Consider the following 18,036-nt stretch of genomic DNA (forward strand, 5'->3'; position numbering starts at 1 on the left):
AATCACGTCGTTAGAATTATACGTTAGAACCTCAGAACGAGCTCCCTCCTCTGTGATTGGCTACCTGTCGTTGACGCTGTTGCTGCCTGTCAATCAAACAATTCGCGGGAATCTGTTGCTACATTAACTTGGATTATTTTATTGCTTGTACTGTATATTTCTACTAAAATACAAGTTTATCTTTGTCATGTAAGTACATTATCGTTATCATCAACAGGCTAAATTATCAATAATGTGAAGAGATAGCTTAATATCAATGTGACATAGACTTTTAGCGAGCATAAATGGATGGAAAACAGGATAATTAGCTAATTTCGTAAACCAGCTTGTTGTAATTTAATGTAATTAACAATATGGAAAGTCAATCTCACCATTTTCATCCTCTTCTTGTAATTTCTCTCTTTGTTTTTTGCAGCTTTTCTCACCCAAAGCAATGGCATGTGTACAGCAAGTGAGAAATTCACAGGTAAAATTAATCAAACTTGATTAAGACACAAATAAATAATGATCTACATTCACTTAGTGTGTGATCTGCAAACACCATCAATGCTTTTTTGTTAATGCAAGTTTCCTCTCTGATCATAACAGTAGTGAAAAGCAACTACATTAAGTATATTTAATCATGTAAAGTGGATTAGGATAGTGTGTATTTATATGTATTTTTAAAGCTATAACTAGTTCATGCTGACAACTGTAAATTATATTGTTTAACATTACACGTGAACATACCGGCTACTAGTTTTTTAATCTATTTAATGTAGAAAGCAAAAAAACAAAAAAAAACACATAAACAAAATTAAAAGACCAAACATCTCTCCACATTGACCAACTACAACATTAAATCACCACTTAGACATTAATTAGGGACCATTATGAGTACTTATACATTTTATATTGTGGGTTTATTTGACTTCTACTTTTACTTACATTTACATACAATTTTGAATGCATGACTTTAACTTGGGATCTTTACATTGTGGTACTTTTACTTCTACTTAAGTAAAGGACCTGAGTTCTTCTCCCACCTAATATGTTGATGTTATTTATTTGGGTTGCAACTAACTTAACTATTTTCATTATCGATTCATCTGCCAATTATTTTATTAAATAGTTTTGTCTATAAACCGTCTAAAAATAATGATATACCCATTCTAATTTCATTGAGCCTAATCTGATGTCTTTAAATGTCCAAAAACACCCAAAGAAAAGGTTGAAATTCACACATTTGTGAAGCCACAACCATAAAATTGTGGACATATTCCTTTAAAATATGACCTAAACCATTATTTGATTATCAAAAATAGTTGCTGATTAACTTTCTGTTGATTGAGCTCTACTTTTTACCAAAGTGTGACAGTAATTCACACTTTGTCTAACTCTGTCTCTCACCTTCAAATAAATTGTACTATCCTATCCTCAATTTGTACTGTAAATCATTAGGAGCTTTGAGACCATTTTACATATATATATATATATATATATATATGTATAAGGTCTTGTAAGGACTCGTCTAATATGTTATAATATGTCTTTAATATGTTAACACTTGGTTTTAAGGGTCAGTTTCCTAAAAATCTCATTAAAATCAGACATAATCCAAACTTTGAAAGGGTGATCCATGCTGTTATCTCATTATTAATATTCTGCTTATATGTTTTATTTAGAGATGTAATATGTTATAGCCTCACTCCTTCAAAATGCACCTGTTGACTGTCTCAGTTAGCTGTAGTGAAGCATGCATTCAGCTCACACTCTGTGATTAATTTATCTCACACATGCAGGATACTCAGCTGTTGCCGAATCAGGTTCTCACGGAGCAGCAGTCCTTGGTTGTTATAAAGAAGCTTCTGGCCATCGCTGTATCCGGCATCACATACCTCCGCGGTCTTTTCCCGGAGAAAGCCTACGGGAGCAAATATGTTGAAGGTTTGATCACATATTGAAACGTTAATTTTTCCTGTGTCTGCATAATCACTGCCAAAAGTCTGGTATACTAGTGAAACAAGCCACAGCTAACAATTTACCTACTTTTGTTAAATTCAAACTATCAATATATATGCACTAAAGAGATTCTTACCTTTCTTTTGTTTTGCCACAGAGCAGAAAGTGATGATCCTCAGAGAAGAGCGCAGCTGTCCTGGTGCCAGTCAGATTGTTCAGTGGTAAAAAAGATTCAATTTTGCACTCACACACTGGATAAATGATCAGATTTATAGAACAATAGCTATTTAATGACCCTCTATTTTTAACATAATTAGACAATACAGGATTTTAAGATGAAGCATAAAATAGATTGGGCTGGAAGACAAATAACTTAATGTAAATGGGTCTAAATGGGAGTTTTTTTGTGTCCATGTGGTTTAGTCAAATTTAAAGGGTTAAAATGTGAAAATAAACGTATGAATAACTTGCACACTTCCTTTTTTTGTGGACTCAGCATCAAATTTCTGCTTTTAATCCATTTTGAGAGAATATATTAGAGGATTATGGCAAAAATGTCTAAGTGATGTAACCATAAAAACTTTGTACCAAATAATTCAGCTTGATTAAAAACAGTAAATAGTCAATAAAACAGCATATCAACTAGTTTGGCATGATCTTACATTATAACTTTTATATTAAATAAAGCTAATGGAATACTATTGTTCTAAATATTACATTTCATCTGGAGAATCATGGAGATCAGGAAACATTTACACTCATTATTAGTATAAGTCCACTTAAATACACTGTAGGTGGATAAAATATTCTTTTGTGGTTACACCATTTGACATTTTCAGGAGCATTCAGTCTTACTTTTGGTTAAACAAATGGTGCAAATGTCATTTCAAATGATATAAAACCAACAAAAATACTAAATGTACATTTTAACGAGCTGGCTGGCGAGCTATCTAAGAAACAGGCAACAGTTTGTGCAGATAGGTGACCATAAATCTGACTTCATGAATATTACATGTGGGGTACCACAGGGTTCAATATTAGGTCCGAAATTATTCATATTATATATCAATGATATATGTAGAGTCTCGCAGGCACTGAAATTTGTTTTGTTTGCAGACGACACAAACATTTTTTGTTCCGGTGAGAATTTGCAGCAGACTTTAGAGACAATCACAATTGAGATAATTAAACTAAAACTATGGTTTGACAAAAATAAATTATCATTAAATCTAAGCAAAACAAAGATCATGTTGTTTGGGAGACACAAGAAAGATTGTAATGTAGAATTGATAATAGACAATACTAAAATAGAAAGAGTACAGGAAATTAAATTCCTTGGTGTGATTTTGGATAATAAAGTCTGCTGGAAACCTCATGTTGGCTACATACAAGCAAAACTGGCAAAGTCCGCTGCAATTCTGTGGAAAACTAAACATATCCTGGATTATAAATCGTTGCACACTCTATATTACTCATTATTTTTGCCATATCTGACTTATTGTGTCGAAGTTTGGGGAAACACCTACAAAACCACTCTGCAGCCGATATGTACAATACAGAAAAGAGCATTAAGGACAATAAACAAAGCAGGATACAGAGATCACACAAACCCACTATTCATAAAATCACATATGCTGAAATTTTTGGATCTGGTCAAATTCAGAACGGCACAAATAATGTACAAAGCGAGAAATAACCTATTGCCAAAAAATATACAAGGAATGTTTAGTGAAAGGGAGGGGGGATATAATCTAAGGGGAGACCTAAATTTAAAAAAACCAAAGGTCCGAACAAATATGAAAAGCATGTGCGTATCGAGCTGTGGGGTGACTTTGTGGAACAGTCTGGAGACAGAAATAAAACAAAGTGCAAATATAAATCTGTTTAAAAAAAGGTACAAAGAAATATTTTTAAACAAGTACATGGAAGAGGAAGTCTGCTAACGGAGGACAATGAGGGATGAGGTACAGGGATGGAGGTGTTTAAGTGACTCAGGTGCACGTTGTTTGTATGTGTGTGTATGTATTTATGTTTGTACATAAGTATGTCTATCTATGTATGTTTGTGTACATGTGTGGATGTGGATGTAAATATGGGGATGTGTATATATGTGTGTATGTGTGTACATGTATGTATGTATGTATGTATGTGGGTATTTTTGGTGGAGGAGGTTAAGAAATGTGGCAATGATTGATGGTGTTGATAACAGTGGGTATGGATGTGAATGTTGACATTGCATATGGTGTTGGTAGGAAATTATAGGATTTTGTGAAAGGGTGATTTGATGGGGAACTGGCAAGCACTGATTTGAGAGGTGGGGGTGGGATTCAATAAGTTTTGACTTCTTCCCACTCCCTTTCGAATGTTGTGGACAGTGCATTATATTTTCTGTCGGGTGTAGGTTCGCTATTTTTGGTGAGAACACTGTGCTTTCATTTTTTATGTGCTGTTTTTGTTTTGTTTTTTGTCACGCATTCGAAATAAAAAATAATCTAATCTAATCTAATCTAAAAACAAACCTGATGCTGCTTTTTAAAGATATTTTGATCTTTGGTCTCATCTTGGTAACCCTTATTTGTCACTGACCCAAATAAACTGTTTTTATGTGTAATATGTTGCAGGGTGAACAGATACCATACAAAGAAGAAGAAAGAAACAAAACTCAGAAGCTCTGAGTCATAACTGTAAAAATGGAGACCTCTGAAAAGTCAAATTTAAGCTTTATAATGATAATTACTCTCAGAAGTAAAAAGGTCAAAATTAATTATATGAGTGTGACTTAAATCGAAAAGGGTTTCCGATCATCATCTCCAGCCTACAGTACATCACATTGTATCACACACACACACACACACACACACACACACACACACACACACACACATACAGACGGAGCCTTAAATGCCAGAACAGTTGGCTTCACTGTACGACGATGAGTCACTGCTCAGTCATCCCCCGTTAATCGTTATATAACACGATGGAGGGATTTTAGAGAGTATGTTCACTTTTAATTAAATGTGTGTTGTTTATTTATTTATTTATTTTTTTAATTCCTAAAGGATGCAGGGATGCTTTGAGGCCATCCAGAAGAAATATGTAAGTCACATTCAACCATCTCTCCATCTGTCAGAAGACTTCTTATATCTGTTTGAGTCATATTTTTGATTTATGACTCATCATAACTAATGTGGTAAATATATCTCACCCCCCCCCCCCCCAACATCATCAGCTGCGGACAGTTATCATGTCTGTGAGTATTTTTTTTAACCATTTGATGTTTTTAAATGTTGAATTATGATAAAAAAACATAAAGATGATAGCTGTAATTAATTCAGAAATGTTATTTTTTGTCATTTTTTTAGATTTACACCGACCCAGAAAATCCTCAGGTAACGCTCAACTCTATCTCTAGTATTTAATTATGTTTGATAACTTAATTATAATACGGATATCGAGCACTTTTTTATGTGTATGTCTTTTCTTTCCTCTCAGAAAGTGACTGAATTCTACCAGTTTAAGATCCAGTATACTTCAAAAGGAGCACAGATGGATTTTGAAAGGTGAGTTTAAGACGTTGAGTCTCACAATAACAAAATAACTCTGAATATCAGCGCAGGAAACAAAACTAACGAAACTACAAGTATGACTCACCTCTATATGTGTTGGTTTAACAACTTGATTTTCCGTCTTAATGTGACTCAGTCTTTGATTTCTGATGTGCAGCTTTAATTGATGCATTATATATATATGGAACGATTTTTATAAACTGAATTTCTAAATGTAAATGAAGAAAAACACTAAAAGCGAAGATGCTGATATATCTTTGGAAACTTCTTGAGTATATTCGAATAAAGTTAATAATAGTTATAGTTTAGAGTCGAGCTTAACTATGAATGAGTGTGTATGATGGACAAAACTACAAAACAGCATTTAACATGTGGAGTGTTAAAAGTCAGAGTAGTTTACACAGAATTCAACAATAACTTATAATAATAATAATATATTTTACCAGTTTATGGGTCAGTGACAAATAAGTATTAGCAGGATAAGCAATTCCAAATATCTTAAAAAAATGTTTTAAAAGCAGCATCAGGTTTATTAAAATGTACATTTTATGTAATTTTTGTTGGTTTTTTATCATTTGAAATGACATTTGCATCATTTTTTTAACTAAAAGTAAGACTGACTGCTCCTGAAAATGTCAGATGGTGTAACCACAAAAGAATATTTTATCACCTACAGTGTATTTAAGTGGACTTATTCTAATAATGAGTGTAAATGTTTCCTGATCTCCATGATTCTCCAGATGAAATGTAATATTTAGAACAATAGTATTCCATTAGCTTTATTTAATATAAAAGTTATAATGTAAGATCATGCCAAACTAGTTGATATGCTGTTTTATTGACTATTTACTGTTTTTAAGCAAGTTGAATTGGTTTTATGGTTACACCACTTAGACGTTTTTACCATAATCCTCTAATATATTCTCTCTAAATGGATTAAAAGCAGAAATGTGATGCTGGGTCCACAAAAAAGGAAGTGTGCAAGTTATTCATACGTTTATTTTCACATTTTAACCCTTTACATTTTTTGCAGCACTGGGTTGATGTTTTTTTCTCATCCTGTTTTCTTTTTTTGTCAGCAACACCGACAACAAGGTGTCAACGATGTCATGCGGCAACACCAAGAAGGCGAGCATCCTGTTGGTGAGGAAACTCTACACGCTGATGCAGAACCTCGGCCCTCTGCCCGACAACGTCTGCCTCAACATGAAGCTGGCTTACTATGACGACGGTAACGCACATTAGTTCATATTTAAATGTCAAATCAGTTGCAAAAGGAGAATTTGTAACTATACATGCAAACATACTGACAAATTAAAAAGTGTTCTTGTATTTTTAATAGTTGGGAGGAAGGGAGGGAGGAAGGAAGGGGAGGAGGGAAAGGAGGGAGGGAGGAAGGGAGGAAGGAAAGGAGAGCGGGAGGAAGGACGGAACAAAGGAAGGAAAGGAGGGAAGGAGGAAGAAGGAAGGAAAGGAAGGAAGGGAGGAAGAAGGGAGGGAGGGAGGAAGGAAGGAAAGGAGGGAGGAAGGGAGGAAAGGAGGGATGAAGGGATGAAGGAAGGAAGGAAAGGAGGGAGGGAGGAAGGACGGAACAAAGGAAGGAAAGGAGGGAGGGAGGAAGAAGGAAGGAAAGGAGGGGGTGAGGAAGGAAGGAAGGGAAGAAGGAACAAACAAAAGGAGGGAGGAAGGAACGGAGGAAAGGAAAGGAAAGAAGGAAGGGAAGTAGGAAAGGAAGGAAAGAAGGACAGTGGAAAGAAGGAAGGAGGCAGGAAGGAAGGACAGAAGGAAGGAACAGTCGAAACAGACAGGGTCAATTTGACCTGGGATCTTATCTTATGCAGTTTGCCAGTTGATGTAAAAATATTAAAATTGCTGGTCAGGCTCCAAAAACAAAAAACAAAAGAAAGGAAAGATCCGCCTTATATAAACTGTCTCATTTCATCATTCTCTCTCTGTGTTTGTCGTCTGTCAGTCACTCCTCAGGATTATCAGCCGCCGGGTTTCAAGGAGGCGGACGGAGACACCATGGAGTTTGAGAAGGAGCCTGTCAAACTCACCATGGGAGAAGTGATGACGCCCTTCCACACGGTGAAGCTGGACATGGCGACGGAGAGACAGAGACTGGAGCAGGTGAAGAGAGGCAGGGAGGGCTAGGGTTCAACATCATTACAGATCCGCCCCACTTTTATGGAGTTAGAGTTGTTTCATAATGTTGTGTGTGTGCAGATCGACAATCTGTGTGTAAATGTGTAATCTGTAAATATAAACACCTTCCACAAATACAAAAAAAAGATTTGTATACTCACAAAAATATTTTGCAAATATAAAATGGATCTGCAAATACACAAACAAATTCCACAAATATAAAAAATACATTAAATTAATTTACAAATAAATGAAAAGCATTTGTGAACTCAGTTTTTATTTGTGAATCGAAAAAACATTTGTGGATCTCAGTTCTACGCTTGTGGATTTGCTTTTTACACACACTGAGTTTTGAAACAAACTTTCCGCCGGTCCGAACGAAAATCCACTCGTATCACTCGGCTATTTTCGGATAGCAAGCGATCGCCTACTGGTGACGTCATTTCCGCATATCAAAGTAAGAGCACGCAGTCTTTCTATGTGCTTTTTAAAATATTTATCAGCGATAAGTGACGTGCATTCATGGTTTCATGTTAATGTCATACAGTGATTATTAGTGTGTGTTTATTTGTTCTATGTATATTATCTAGCACACACTTTCATATACATTTCTGTTTGAGTATGAAAGGCACCAGGATGCTTGTGGGCAACGTTCAGCTCTCTAAAGCGGTGGCTTGGCTGCTTCTTCAGTAAGCAGTTATCAGCCACCTCATCCTTTATATTTTTCATGTATTCTTTCAGATGGGTAAAAGTCACAACGCACTTCATCTTATTAGTAGTGTACTCTTACTAATGTAGTTTTAATGTCTATGTATAAGCATTCATGTTGCGGGCTGGGAGAACGAACAGGGTGCAGGATTTTATACATTGCAAATATGATTAAGATGCATTGTAAATAGACCAGAAGTCATAACAATCCAACCTGTAAAGAGGATCCCTGTAGTAGATGCTGGTGACTGACATCAACCTTTCAATACTAGTGTAATCAGTAGAAAATTATGGGTTTTAAGATTTAGACATTTTCAGCACAGCATTTAAAAGACAATTTTTATCATTAAACAATAATAAAAATAATAATAATAATATATTTTACATTTGTATTCATTCTCTCTTATGAATAGCTGTGTTTATTTTTTATTATTGTTTAACGATAAAAATTGTCTGAACATTGCCCACAAGCATCCTGGTGCCTTTCATACTCAAACAGAAATGTATATGAAAGTGTGTGCTAGATAATATACATAGAACAAATAAACACACACTAATAATCACTGTATGACATTAACATGAAACCATGAATGCACGTCACTTATCGCTGATAAACATTTTAAAAAGCTCATAGAAAGACTGCGTGCCCTTACTTTGATATGCGGAAATGACGTCACCAGTAGGCGATCGCTTGCTATCCGAAAATAGCCGAGTGATACGAGTGGATTTTCGTTCGGACCGGCGGAAAGTTTGTTTCAAAACTCAGTGTGTGTAAAAAGCAAATCCACAAGCGTAGAACTGAGATCCACAAATGTTTTTTCGATTCACAAATAAAAACTGAGTTCACAAATGCTTTTCATTTATTTGTAAATTAATTTAATGTATTTTTTATATTTGTGGAATTTGTTTGTGTATTTGCAGATCCATTTTATATTTGCAAAATATTTTTGTGAATATACAAATCTTTTTTTTGTATTTGTGGAAGGTGTTTATATTTACAGATTACACATTTACACACAGATTGTCGATCTGCACACACACAACATTATGAAACAACTCTAACTCCATAGTCCTTCCTCCCTTCCTTCCTTCCTTCCTGCCTTCCTTCCTTCCTTCCTCTCTTTCTTCTGTCTGTCCTTCCTTCTTTCCTTCCGTCCTTCTTTCCATCTGTCCGTCCTTCCTTCCTTACTTCCCCACTTCCTTCTGTCTGTCTTATCTTCCTTCCAGTCTAAATAGCAACTAAATAAATACTTTTGCATTTATGCCTTTTTATTCACAGTCACAAGAGTCAAACTTCCTCCCTGACACAAGAAAGAAAAGCCTTGAACAATAAATGATCGGCTAAGACTTAAACATGTCCTAAACCAGGGAGGTCAAACATGAGGCCCGCGGACCAGGGCTGTCCCGCTTAGGGGTCTGATCGGCCCCACTTTCCTTCCTGTGTTCTTTTCCTTCCTTCCATCTGCCCTTCCTCCCTTCTTTCCTTCCTTCCTACCTTCCTTTTTTCCTTTCTTTCTTCCTTTCTATCCTTCTTTCCATCTGTCCTTCCTCCCTTCATTCCTTCCTTCCTTCCTTCCTTCCTTCCTTCCTTCCTTCTTTCCTTTCTTCCTTCTTTCCATCGGTCCTTCCTTCTTTCCTTTCTCCCTTCCTTCCTTCCTTCCTTCCTTCTTTCTTTTCTTCCTTCCCTCCTTCCTTCTTTCCTTTCTTCCTTCCCTCCTTCCTTCTTTCCTTTCTTCATTTCTTCCTTTCTTCATTCCTTCCTTCCATCTGTCCTTCCTCCCTTTCTTCCTTCCTTCCTTTCTTCCATTTGTCCTTTCTCCCTTCCTTCCTTCCTTCTTTCTTTTCTTCCTTCCCTCCTTCCTTCTTTCCTTTCTTCCTCCCCTCCTTCCTTCTTTCCTTCCTTCTTTCCTTTCTTCCTTCCCTCCTTCCTTCTTTCCTTTCTTCCTCCCCTCCTTCCTTCTTTCCTTTCTTCATTCCTTCATTCCTTACTTTCTTCCTTCCTTCCATCTGTCCTTCCTCCCTTCCTTCCTTCCTTCCTTCCTTCCTTTTGATTGACGGTTATGGATGTTGTTGTTAAATGTGTGCAGGTGGAGGGAAGCATTAACGAGATGGAGAAATGGGTCCTAAGAATGGAGGAGGAAGGAGTTCTGTCTCAGGTCAGCACACAAACAACTCAAACAAGAAAATAAATAAATAAATACAAATAAGAGAGAATTGAAGAGATAAAACAAAAGTAAAAAATTCAAACTAAAAGAGATAAAGTTAAAGTAGTTTTTATCTCTTTTAGTTCATTTTAAATCTTGTGTTTTGTCTCTTTAATCTACTTGAACCTATTTTTTTAACTCTAACTTTGTTCTTATTCTCTTATTTTTATTTATCTATTTATTTTCTTATTTATTTGACATTTTTTAACATTTTTATCATTCTTATTTTCTCTTGCATGCATCAGTTTAATTTTTTCTCTTTATTTCTTTGTAATTTCTTGTATTTTTTTATTCCCTCATTGTTTTTATTCCTCTTTTTTATTTTATCATTTCATTTATCTTATTATTATCAGCTGTGAAGCACTTTGAACTTCATTAACCTGGATAAAAAGGTTTTGTATATATAAAGTTTGATTGATAAAGACATGAAGCTCACTCACATTCAGCACAAAGCAAAGTAATCATTTATTTAAGATAAAGATATTCTTTTATTAGTCAGTTAGTTAGTAAACATAGAAGAGCATCAATAAGACAGAATAAAGAACAATAAATAAGTACGAAAAACAATAATATTAAGTCAAAAGTAAAATTAATGAGATTATCAAAATATAAAGTTTATAAGTTTATAAAGTCCAGTTACAGGCATACATGTGTTTATAATTATAAATGAATAAATTATTATTATCAATTATTCATTTAAAAAAAAAGACATTATTTACAGACGACAGTACATTTCTCCACAACATATGAATTAAGAAAAGTTTGTTGTTGTTGTTGTTTTGTGTGTGTTGACGTTAAATAAGATGTGTTTATTTTTAAATCTTTAGAGTCATGTGATTGAAGACGTGGAGAATCCTGATAACAGGAACACAGACTTGGACAACACCGGTAATTCAATTTAAAGTGATTTCAAGTTTTTACACGATTCATTTTCAGTATTTAACCATCCTGTCGTCTGTTTTGACTATTCCTTCTTTCCTCCCTTCCTCCCTTCCTTCCTTCTTTCCTCCCTTCCTCCCTTCATTCCTTCTTTCCTCCCTTCTTTCCTTCCTTCCTCCCTTCCGTCCTTCTTTCCTTCCTTCCTTTCTTCCTTCCTTCCTTCTGTCTGTCCTTCCTCCCTCCCTCCTTCTCTCTTTCTTTTCTTCCCTCATTCCTTCCTTCCTTTCTTCCTTCCTTTCCTTCCTCCCTCCCTCCTTTTCTCTCCCTGTCCTCCCCCCTACCTTCCTTCCTTCCTTCTTTCCTCTGTCCTTCTTTACTTCCTTCCTTTCCTTCCTCCCTTCCTTCTTTCCTCCTTTCCTTCCTTCCTTCTGTCCTTCTTTCCTCCCTCCTTCTTTCCTTACCTCCTTCCTTCCTTCCTCCCTTCCTCCCTCCCTCCTTCTCTCTTCCTTTCCTCCCCCTACCTTCTTCCCTTCCTTCCCCCCTTCCTTCTTCCCTTTCCTCCCTCCTACCTTCCTTCCTCCCTCCCTCCCTTCCTTCTTCCTCCCATCCTTTCTCCTTTCTTTCCTTCTTCTTCCCTTCCTTCCTTGACTCGAGAACAACAGGAGGGTTAACTTAACTTAATTATGTAAAATAACTGCAGGTTTTTCATTCTTAAATGTGTTAAACGTCACTAAAAGTTAACTAAAGGCCTCATTTGGGGTTTAATACTTTTAAAATTTACATTTTGATGTCTTTCATTAAAAACATGGCTTCTTAAAAAGCCCCAAACTGTCATATTATACTCACAGAGACATTCATGATCCTGAAAAAATAAACATACTTGAGGAGGAACTAACACTTAATGAGATTCAATGAGTATTTTTCTTTCTTTCTTCTTCTTTTAATACATTTCAGAGATCCAGATGAGCGTTCATGAGAAGATCGAGACTTGTGAAGAAGTCAAAGAGGTAAGTAGCTGCATTTATCTCAACGCAGCTGCAGGAAGGTAAGATTTACATTCATAGATTCACTCGTTCAATAGATTCATCCTCGTTAAATGGGAATCGGTGGCGAGGAATCGAAACTTAAAGGCAAATGTGTCCTGTGGAAGTTGGAAAAACAGAAGCAGCAAGAAAAGAATCATTTTTATTAACCCTCCTGTTGTCCTCAGGTCAAGGAAGGACAGGAGGAAGGGAGGGAGGAAAGAAGGAAGGAAGGAAGGAGGAAAGGAAGGAAGGAGTATAGGAAGGAAGGAAAGGAAGGAAGGAAAGGAATAAGGAGGGAGGGAGGAAAAGAGGAAGGAAGTAAGAAGAGAAGGAAGGAAGGAAGGAAGGAAGGAAGAAAAGGAAAGGAGTAAGGAGGGAGGGAGGAATAAAGGAAGGAAGGAAAAGAGTAAGGAAGGAAGGGAGGAAGGAAGGAAAGGAGTAAGGAGGGAGGGAGGAAAAGAGGAAGGAAGTTTGGAAGGAAGGAGGGGAGGAGGAATGAAGGAAAGAAGGAAGGAAGGGAGGAGGAAGGAAGGAAGGAAGGAAAGAAAGAAGGAACAGTCAAAAGAGATGGGGTCAATTTGACCCGGGAGGACGACAGGAGGGTTAAGAAGTTGAAGATGAAGGTTTTTATCTGCCATTTTTCATTCACGGCTGTTAGGGTCGCTTCTTTTTAGGCAAATCTTTAAGAAAAAAGTGTTTCAAATGAACTTGAGGGCAGTCTGGGTTACTTTTAACGTGACGGCACAAAGATCTAACACAAGGCACCGCAAGTTATTCAAAAGGCAGAAGGAGTGTCGGCCGTTTCGTAAACATGAGACAAAGAGCCACTCAGGCAGCACTTATGGTCGGAGGCTTTACGGCCCATCTGTCCCTCTCAGATGGACACTCTGGTGAAGAGGACCTCTGACATGGAGGTCGGCCTGAAGAGGACCAGGAGTGGAAGGATCATCAAGTCCACTACGGTTAGTCGGCCACTCCAAACACACACAGCTACCGGTTATCTGCTCCTTACTGTTAGAGCTAGACGAGCTGAACGAGCATGTTTTATAATGAACTGATCTGACAGTTACAGTTTCTACCACTGAGTAATAGATAATCCTCTTTTTAGTTTACAGTTTTTCAACTTAAATGTAAGAAAAGTTTATTTTATTAATCAACTGATATAACTGGTCATAATTAAATATAACTCTGGTTATTTTATCCTTTACATACTGACTTATAATTACCGTAGTCTAATGGCCCAGTATTTTTGTAATACTGTGGGTCACATTAGGAAAAGTCTGGCTAAAAAGATAATACAATACTATCTAAATAAACACTCTGTGTAAATAATCTGCAATTATATTAATGTGTAATATGCATAAATTCCTGATATTATAGCTGCTATCTATCTATCTATCTATCTATCTATTTATCTATCTATCTATCTCTATATATATATCTCTTTCTTTCTCTCTCTCCTTCACTATCTCTCTCTCTATCTCACTATCTCTCTCTCTCTCTCACTATCTCCCTTACTATCTCTCACTCTCTTACTCTCTCTCTCTCTATCTCACTATCTCTCTCCCTCTCTCTCTCTCTCTCTATCTCTCTCACTCTCTATCTCTCTCTCTCTCTCTCTCTCTCTCTCTCTCTCTCTCTCTCTCTCTCTCTCTCTCTCTCTATCTATCTGTCTAGTAGTAGATTTTTAAATTATAATCACGACAACATTCAGAAACTCATTAGCAAAGAAACAAATAAAGTGAAGCTCTCTAGTCAATGTCTTTTTCTCTGTGTGTGTGTGTGTGTGTGTGTGTGTGTGTGTGTGTGTGCGCGTGTGTGTGCGTGTGCGTGTGTACGAGCAGGAGACAAACCTGACTGTGAGCAACAAGAAGGCGACGGCTAAGAAGGACAAAGAGGTGAGTAAAATCCGTCCGGCAGCGTTAACACACTCTGATCTCACTGCCTTTATTTTATCAGTAATGCACCTGTCACTGTCACACATAACGTTAGAGCCTCAGTACGAGCCTGCTAACCTCCGATCACTTCATCAAAACACACATATACACACCAAGACTGGGAAGTGTGTTAATTATAATGATGATTTAAACCAGGAGGAGTCTAGCAGAAAAGTCATCAAATTATCCAATAAAAAACACTTTTAACGCTATTCTCGCTTAGTTTCACCTTTTTTTTCACAGTTAATTCACCTCAGTAGGCTTAGATATATGTTTATCAATATCTCTTAACCAGGGTCACCCTCACATTTATAAGACGAGGCTGCAAAAAAAATGTTCTATCTAACGATCTATTGTGAACGAGCTTTTTTTCAGTGATGAGCATCAATAAAACTAAACTGTGTTCCAGGTTCAAACACAAAACACAAGCACCAGAATAAACAAACCTAATAAGACATTTGACCCATTTTTCTTTCATTCTTCTTTGTAAATCGATTTATACCTTCCTGTCGTCCTCCCGGGTCAAATTGACCCCGTCTGTTTTGACTGTTCCTTCTTTCTTCTCTTCCTTCCTTCTCTCCTTCCTTCCTCCCTCCTTCCCTCCCTCCTTTCCTTCCTTCCCTCTTTCCCTCCTTCCTCTTTCCTTTCCTTCCTTGCTTCCTCCCTCCTTTCCTTCCTTCTTCCGTCCTTCCTCCCTCCTTTCCTTCTTTATTCCTTCCCGCCTTCCTCCCTCCTTTCCTTCCTTCCTTGCTTCCTCCCATCTTTCCTTACTTCTTCCATCCTTCCTCCCTCTTTCCTCCCTCCTTTCCTTCCTTCTTCCTTCCTCCCTCCTTCCTTCCTTCCTTATTCCTTCCCACCTTCCTCTCTCCTTTCCTTCCTTTCTTCCTCCTCGCTCCCTTCCTTCCTTGACTTGAGGACAACAGGAGGGTTAAGTACAGTGACAATAAAAAGGCATTTTTTAAAATCTCTCTCTTTTATCTCACTTGGAGATTAAATTAGGTTATATGTGTTTCCTTTAATCTAAAATGAGTTAGACAACCTCTGAACAATAAATGATTTACTGTGCGTGTTAAAAATGATTATAACTCAATTTTGATTTTGGGGGAAAAACAAAATGCAACAACACTCTGAAACAAAACAGCTCAAACATCTTCTCGGCAGATATAAGATGAATTTTGAAGTGGAAAATGCGTAGGAACCTTTTTGTTGTTTCACACATGAGTCAGAACTGCTGATCACTTTGGTTTCAGAGTGGGATGTTTTTGCCTGTCAGTAAACGCTTAAAACACAATGTGCTTCACTTGACTTGACATGTGTGTGTGTGTGTGTGTGTGTGTGTGTGTGTGTGTGTGTGTGTGTGTGTGTGTGTGTCTTTTTTTCAGATTTCTCAGTATGACATCCCCAACAGTCAGGAAACGCCGTCTACGTCTTCATCTGTGTGTCGGAAGAAACGCAAATTCAGCGAACCCAAAGAGCGCTACTGACCTCACACCTCCACTAACGCTAACAAAGGCAAGCGGCAAACTGCTGTGTAGATGTTTTGTTTTTTTATTTTCAACTTTCTGTACAAGTTATATTGTTCGAAAATGTTGTTTTTTTTTAAAAAATGTGCCACTACAGTTGAATAGTCATAATATTACTTCATTAAATAGTTTCAGTTGTTTTTTACTGGTTATGTTTGTTTTGATGCAGAATTGCAAAGTTGAATAAAATGCATCCATCTCTGTTTTCAATGAGGCGTCACTCTCTTTTTTGATTATTAAGTCAAATGTATTTATAATGTGCTCTTTAACACCCTCGCAGTATGTTTCAGGTCAAATGTTGAACCTCAGATCTGTTTAGAAAGCATCAATAGTCGATGTGACTGATCAATAAATGTGATTAAACCTTTGATTCATGTTTCAGAGAGCAGAGAGAGTGAATGTTATAGCGTTTACACCACTAAACAGCTCCTATCACACAATATCATGTCCTATTTTACCTCAGACATGAAAATATAATGATTTAAATGTCCCTTTTTGGTAGTTTTGAGTCTATTTAGTCAATCCATCTCTAAGTTACCATGGTAACTAGATGGCAGCTGTCACTCAAACACTAACTGTAGATTGATTTTAGTCATTTTTTCATCTCTTTTTGGTAGTTTTTAGGTTTCTTTAGTCAATTTGTGTCTCTTTTTAGGTATTTTAATGTCTGTTTTTTTGTATTTTGTAGGTGTCTTAAGTCAATTTGTGTGTCTTTTGAGTCATGTTTGCATCTCTTTAAATGTTATTTTATATGTAAAGGTAAAATGAGCAGAGCTTAATGGAGCTGTGGGGTTTATTGAGCCATCAGTCTTCACTGCTACATCATAAAAAGAAATCCTCATAACTACTATCTTATTAAAACTATTAACTATTCATTTCACTAAAACACATGGCAATAGATACAGGTTAAAACTTTGTAGCACCTATTTTAATTTCTGGGCATTTTGGGCTACTTAAGTCGTCAAATTTCAGTGTAAAAGACATTTAGGGTGTTTTAACAACAGTCAAAATAAGTCAAATTTGCCCCAAACAGGATTTAAAGGGTTAAAAAGCAACAAACAGCAGCTCTCTTGGACCAAGCAGGTCAGGACTTGTTTCTGCTTTCATGTCATTATTTTAATTATTCGTCATTAATCCTCCAGGTATGCAGATGATGGTGATATTTGCTTTGCTCCTAATAAGATGACTTTGATAGAAAATTACTATTTGATGCACAGATGAAAGAAAATGTCCAGTTCTGCTCGAGTGGAGAAACTCTTAAATTATTCACCCCAAATTTCACATTTCATTAAAAAAAGGGGATAGCCTATGTCTGTTTAAGTTACATACTGTTCATATTCTGACTCACATTATTAGCTTTAGCATTAATAAACATGTTTGATTAACCCTCCTGTTGTCCTCGAGTCAAGGGAGGAAGGGAGGAAGGAAAGGAGGGAGGGAAGGAAGGAAGGAAAGGAGGGAGGGAAGGAAGGGAGGGAGGGAAGGAAGGAGGGAAGGAAAGAAGGGAGGAAAGAAGGAAGGTAGGGGAGGAAAGAAAGAAGGAAGGCAGGGAAGGAAGAAAGAAAGGAAAGAAGGGAGGAAAAGATAAGGCCCGCCGAGGGGTGCGATCTGGCCCACTTGCCATCTAGTGCTCTTTTCCTTTCTTCCACCTGTCCATCCTACCTTCCTTAATTCCTTTCTTTGTTTGTTCCTTCTGTCCTTCCTTCTATCCTTCCTTCCTTCCTTCCTTTCTTCCTTCTGTCCTTCCTTCCATTTGTCCTTCCTTCCTTTCTTCCTTCTGTCCTTCCTTCCTTTCTTCCTTCTGTCCTTCCTTCCATCTGTTCTTCCTTCCTTTCTTCCTTCTGTCCTTCCTTCCATCTGTCCTTCCTTCCTTTCTTCCTTCTGTCCTTTCTTCCATCTGTTCTGCCTTCCTTTCTTCCTTCTGTCCTTCCTTCCATCTGTCCTTCCTTCCTTTCTTCCTTTCTCGCTTCCTTCCTTCTGTCTGTCCGTCCTTCACTGTCTCTCTTTCCTACCTTTCTTCCCTCTTTCATTTTGTCTGTCTTTCCTTCCTTCCCTTCTTATTTCCTTCCTTTCTTCCTTCCTTCCCTTCCTCCATCTTTTTAATGATC

The 18,036-nt window shown here is 37.0% G+C and overlaps 1 protein-coding gene across 1 annotated transcript; it reads left to right on the forward strand.

The window, feature by feature from the left end:
- Nucleotides 1-433: 433 nt before the first annotated feature.
- hormad1 (HORMA domain containing 1) lies at nucleotides 434-15,889 on the forward strand. The gene is made up of 15 exons (XM_053327655.1): nucleotides 434-466; nucleotides 1,782-1,926; nucleotides 2,099-2,162; nucleotides 5,001-5,037; nucleotides 5,171-5,191; nucleotides 5,304-5,330; nucleotides 5,434-5,501; nucleotides 6,587-6,738; nucleotides 7,480-7,637; nucleotides 10,448-10,516; nucleotides 11,392-11,452; nucleotides 12,398-12,450; nucleotides 13,347-13,430; nucleotides 14,313-14,366; nucleotides 15,788-15,889. Exons 1-15 carry the CDS (start codon nucleotides 434-436, stop codon nucleotides 15,887-15,889), a joined length of 1,128 nt encoding a protein of 375 aa, XP_053183630.1.
- Nucleotides 15,890-18,036: the final 2,147 nt, after the last annotated feature.

The sequence above is a fragment of the Scomber japonicus genome, chromosome 10 (assembly GCF_027409825.1).
Source record: "Scomber japonicus isolate fScoJap1 chromosome 10, fScoJap1.pri, whole genome shotgun sequence".
Taxonomy (NCBI): domain Eukaryota; kingdom Metazoa; phylum Chordata; class Actinopteri; order Scombriformes; family Scombridae; genus Scomber; species Scomber japonicus.

Bases quoted from the DNA above. Each gene is read 5' to 3' on its own strand.
- hormad1 (XM_053327655.1), top strand. From the start codon at position 434: ATGGCATGTGTACAGCAAGTGAGAAATTCACAG. The intron at 5,502-6,586 runs GTGAGTTTAAGA...TTTTTTTGTCAG, and splicing joins GCACAGATGGATTTTGAAAG to CAACACCGACAACAAGGTGT. The intron at 14,367-15,787 runs GTGAGTAAAATC...TCTTTTTTTCAG, and splicing joins CGGCTAAGAAGGACAAAGAG to ATTTCTCAGTATGACATCCC.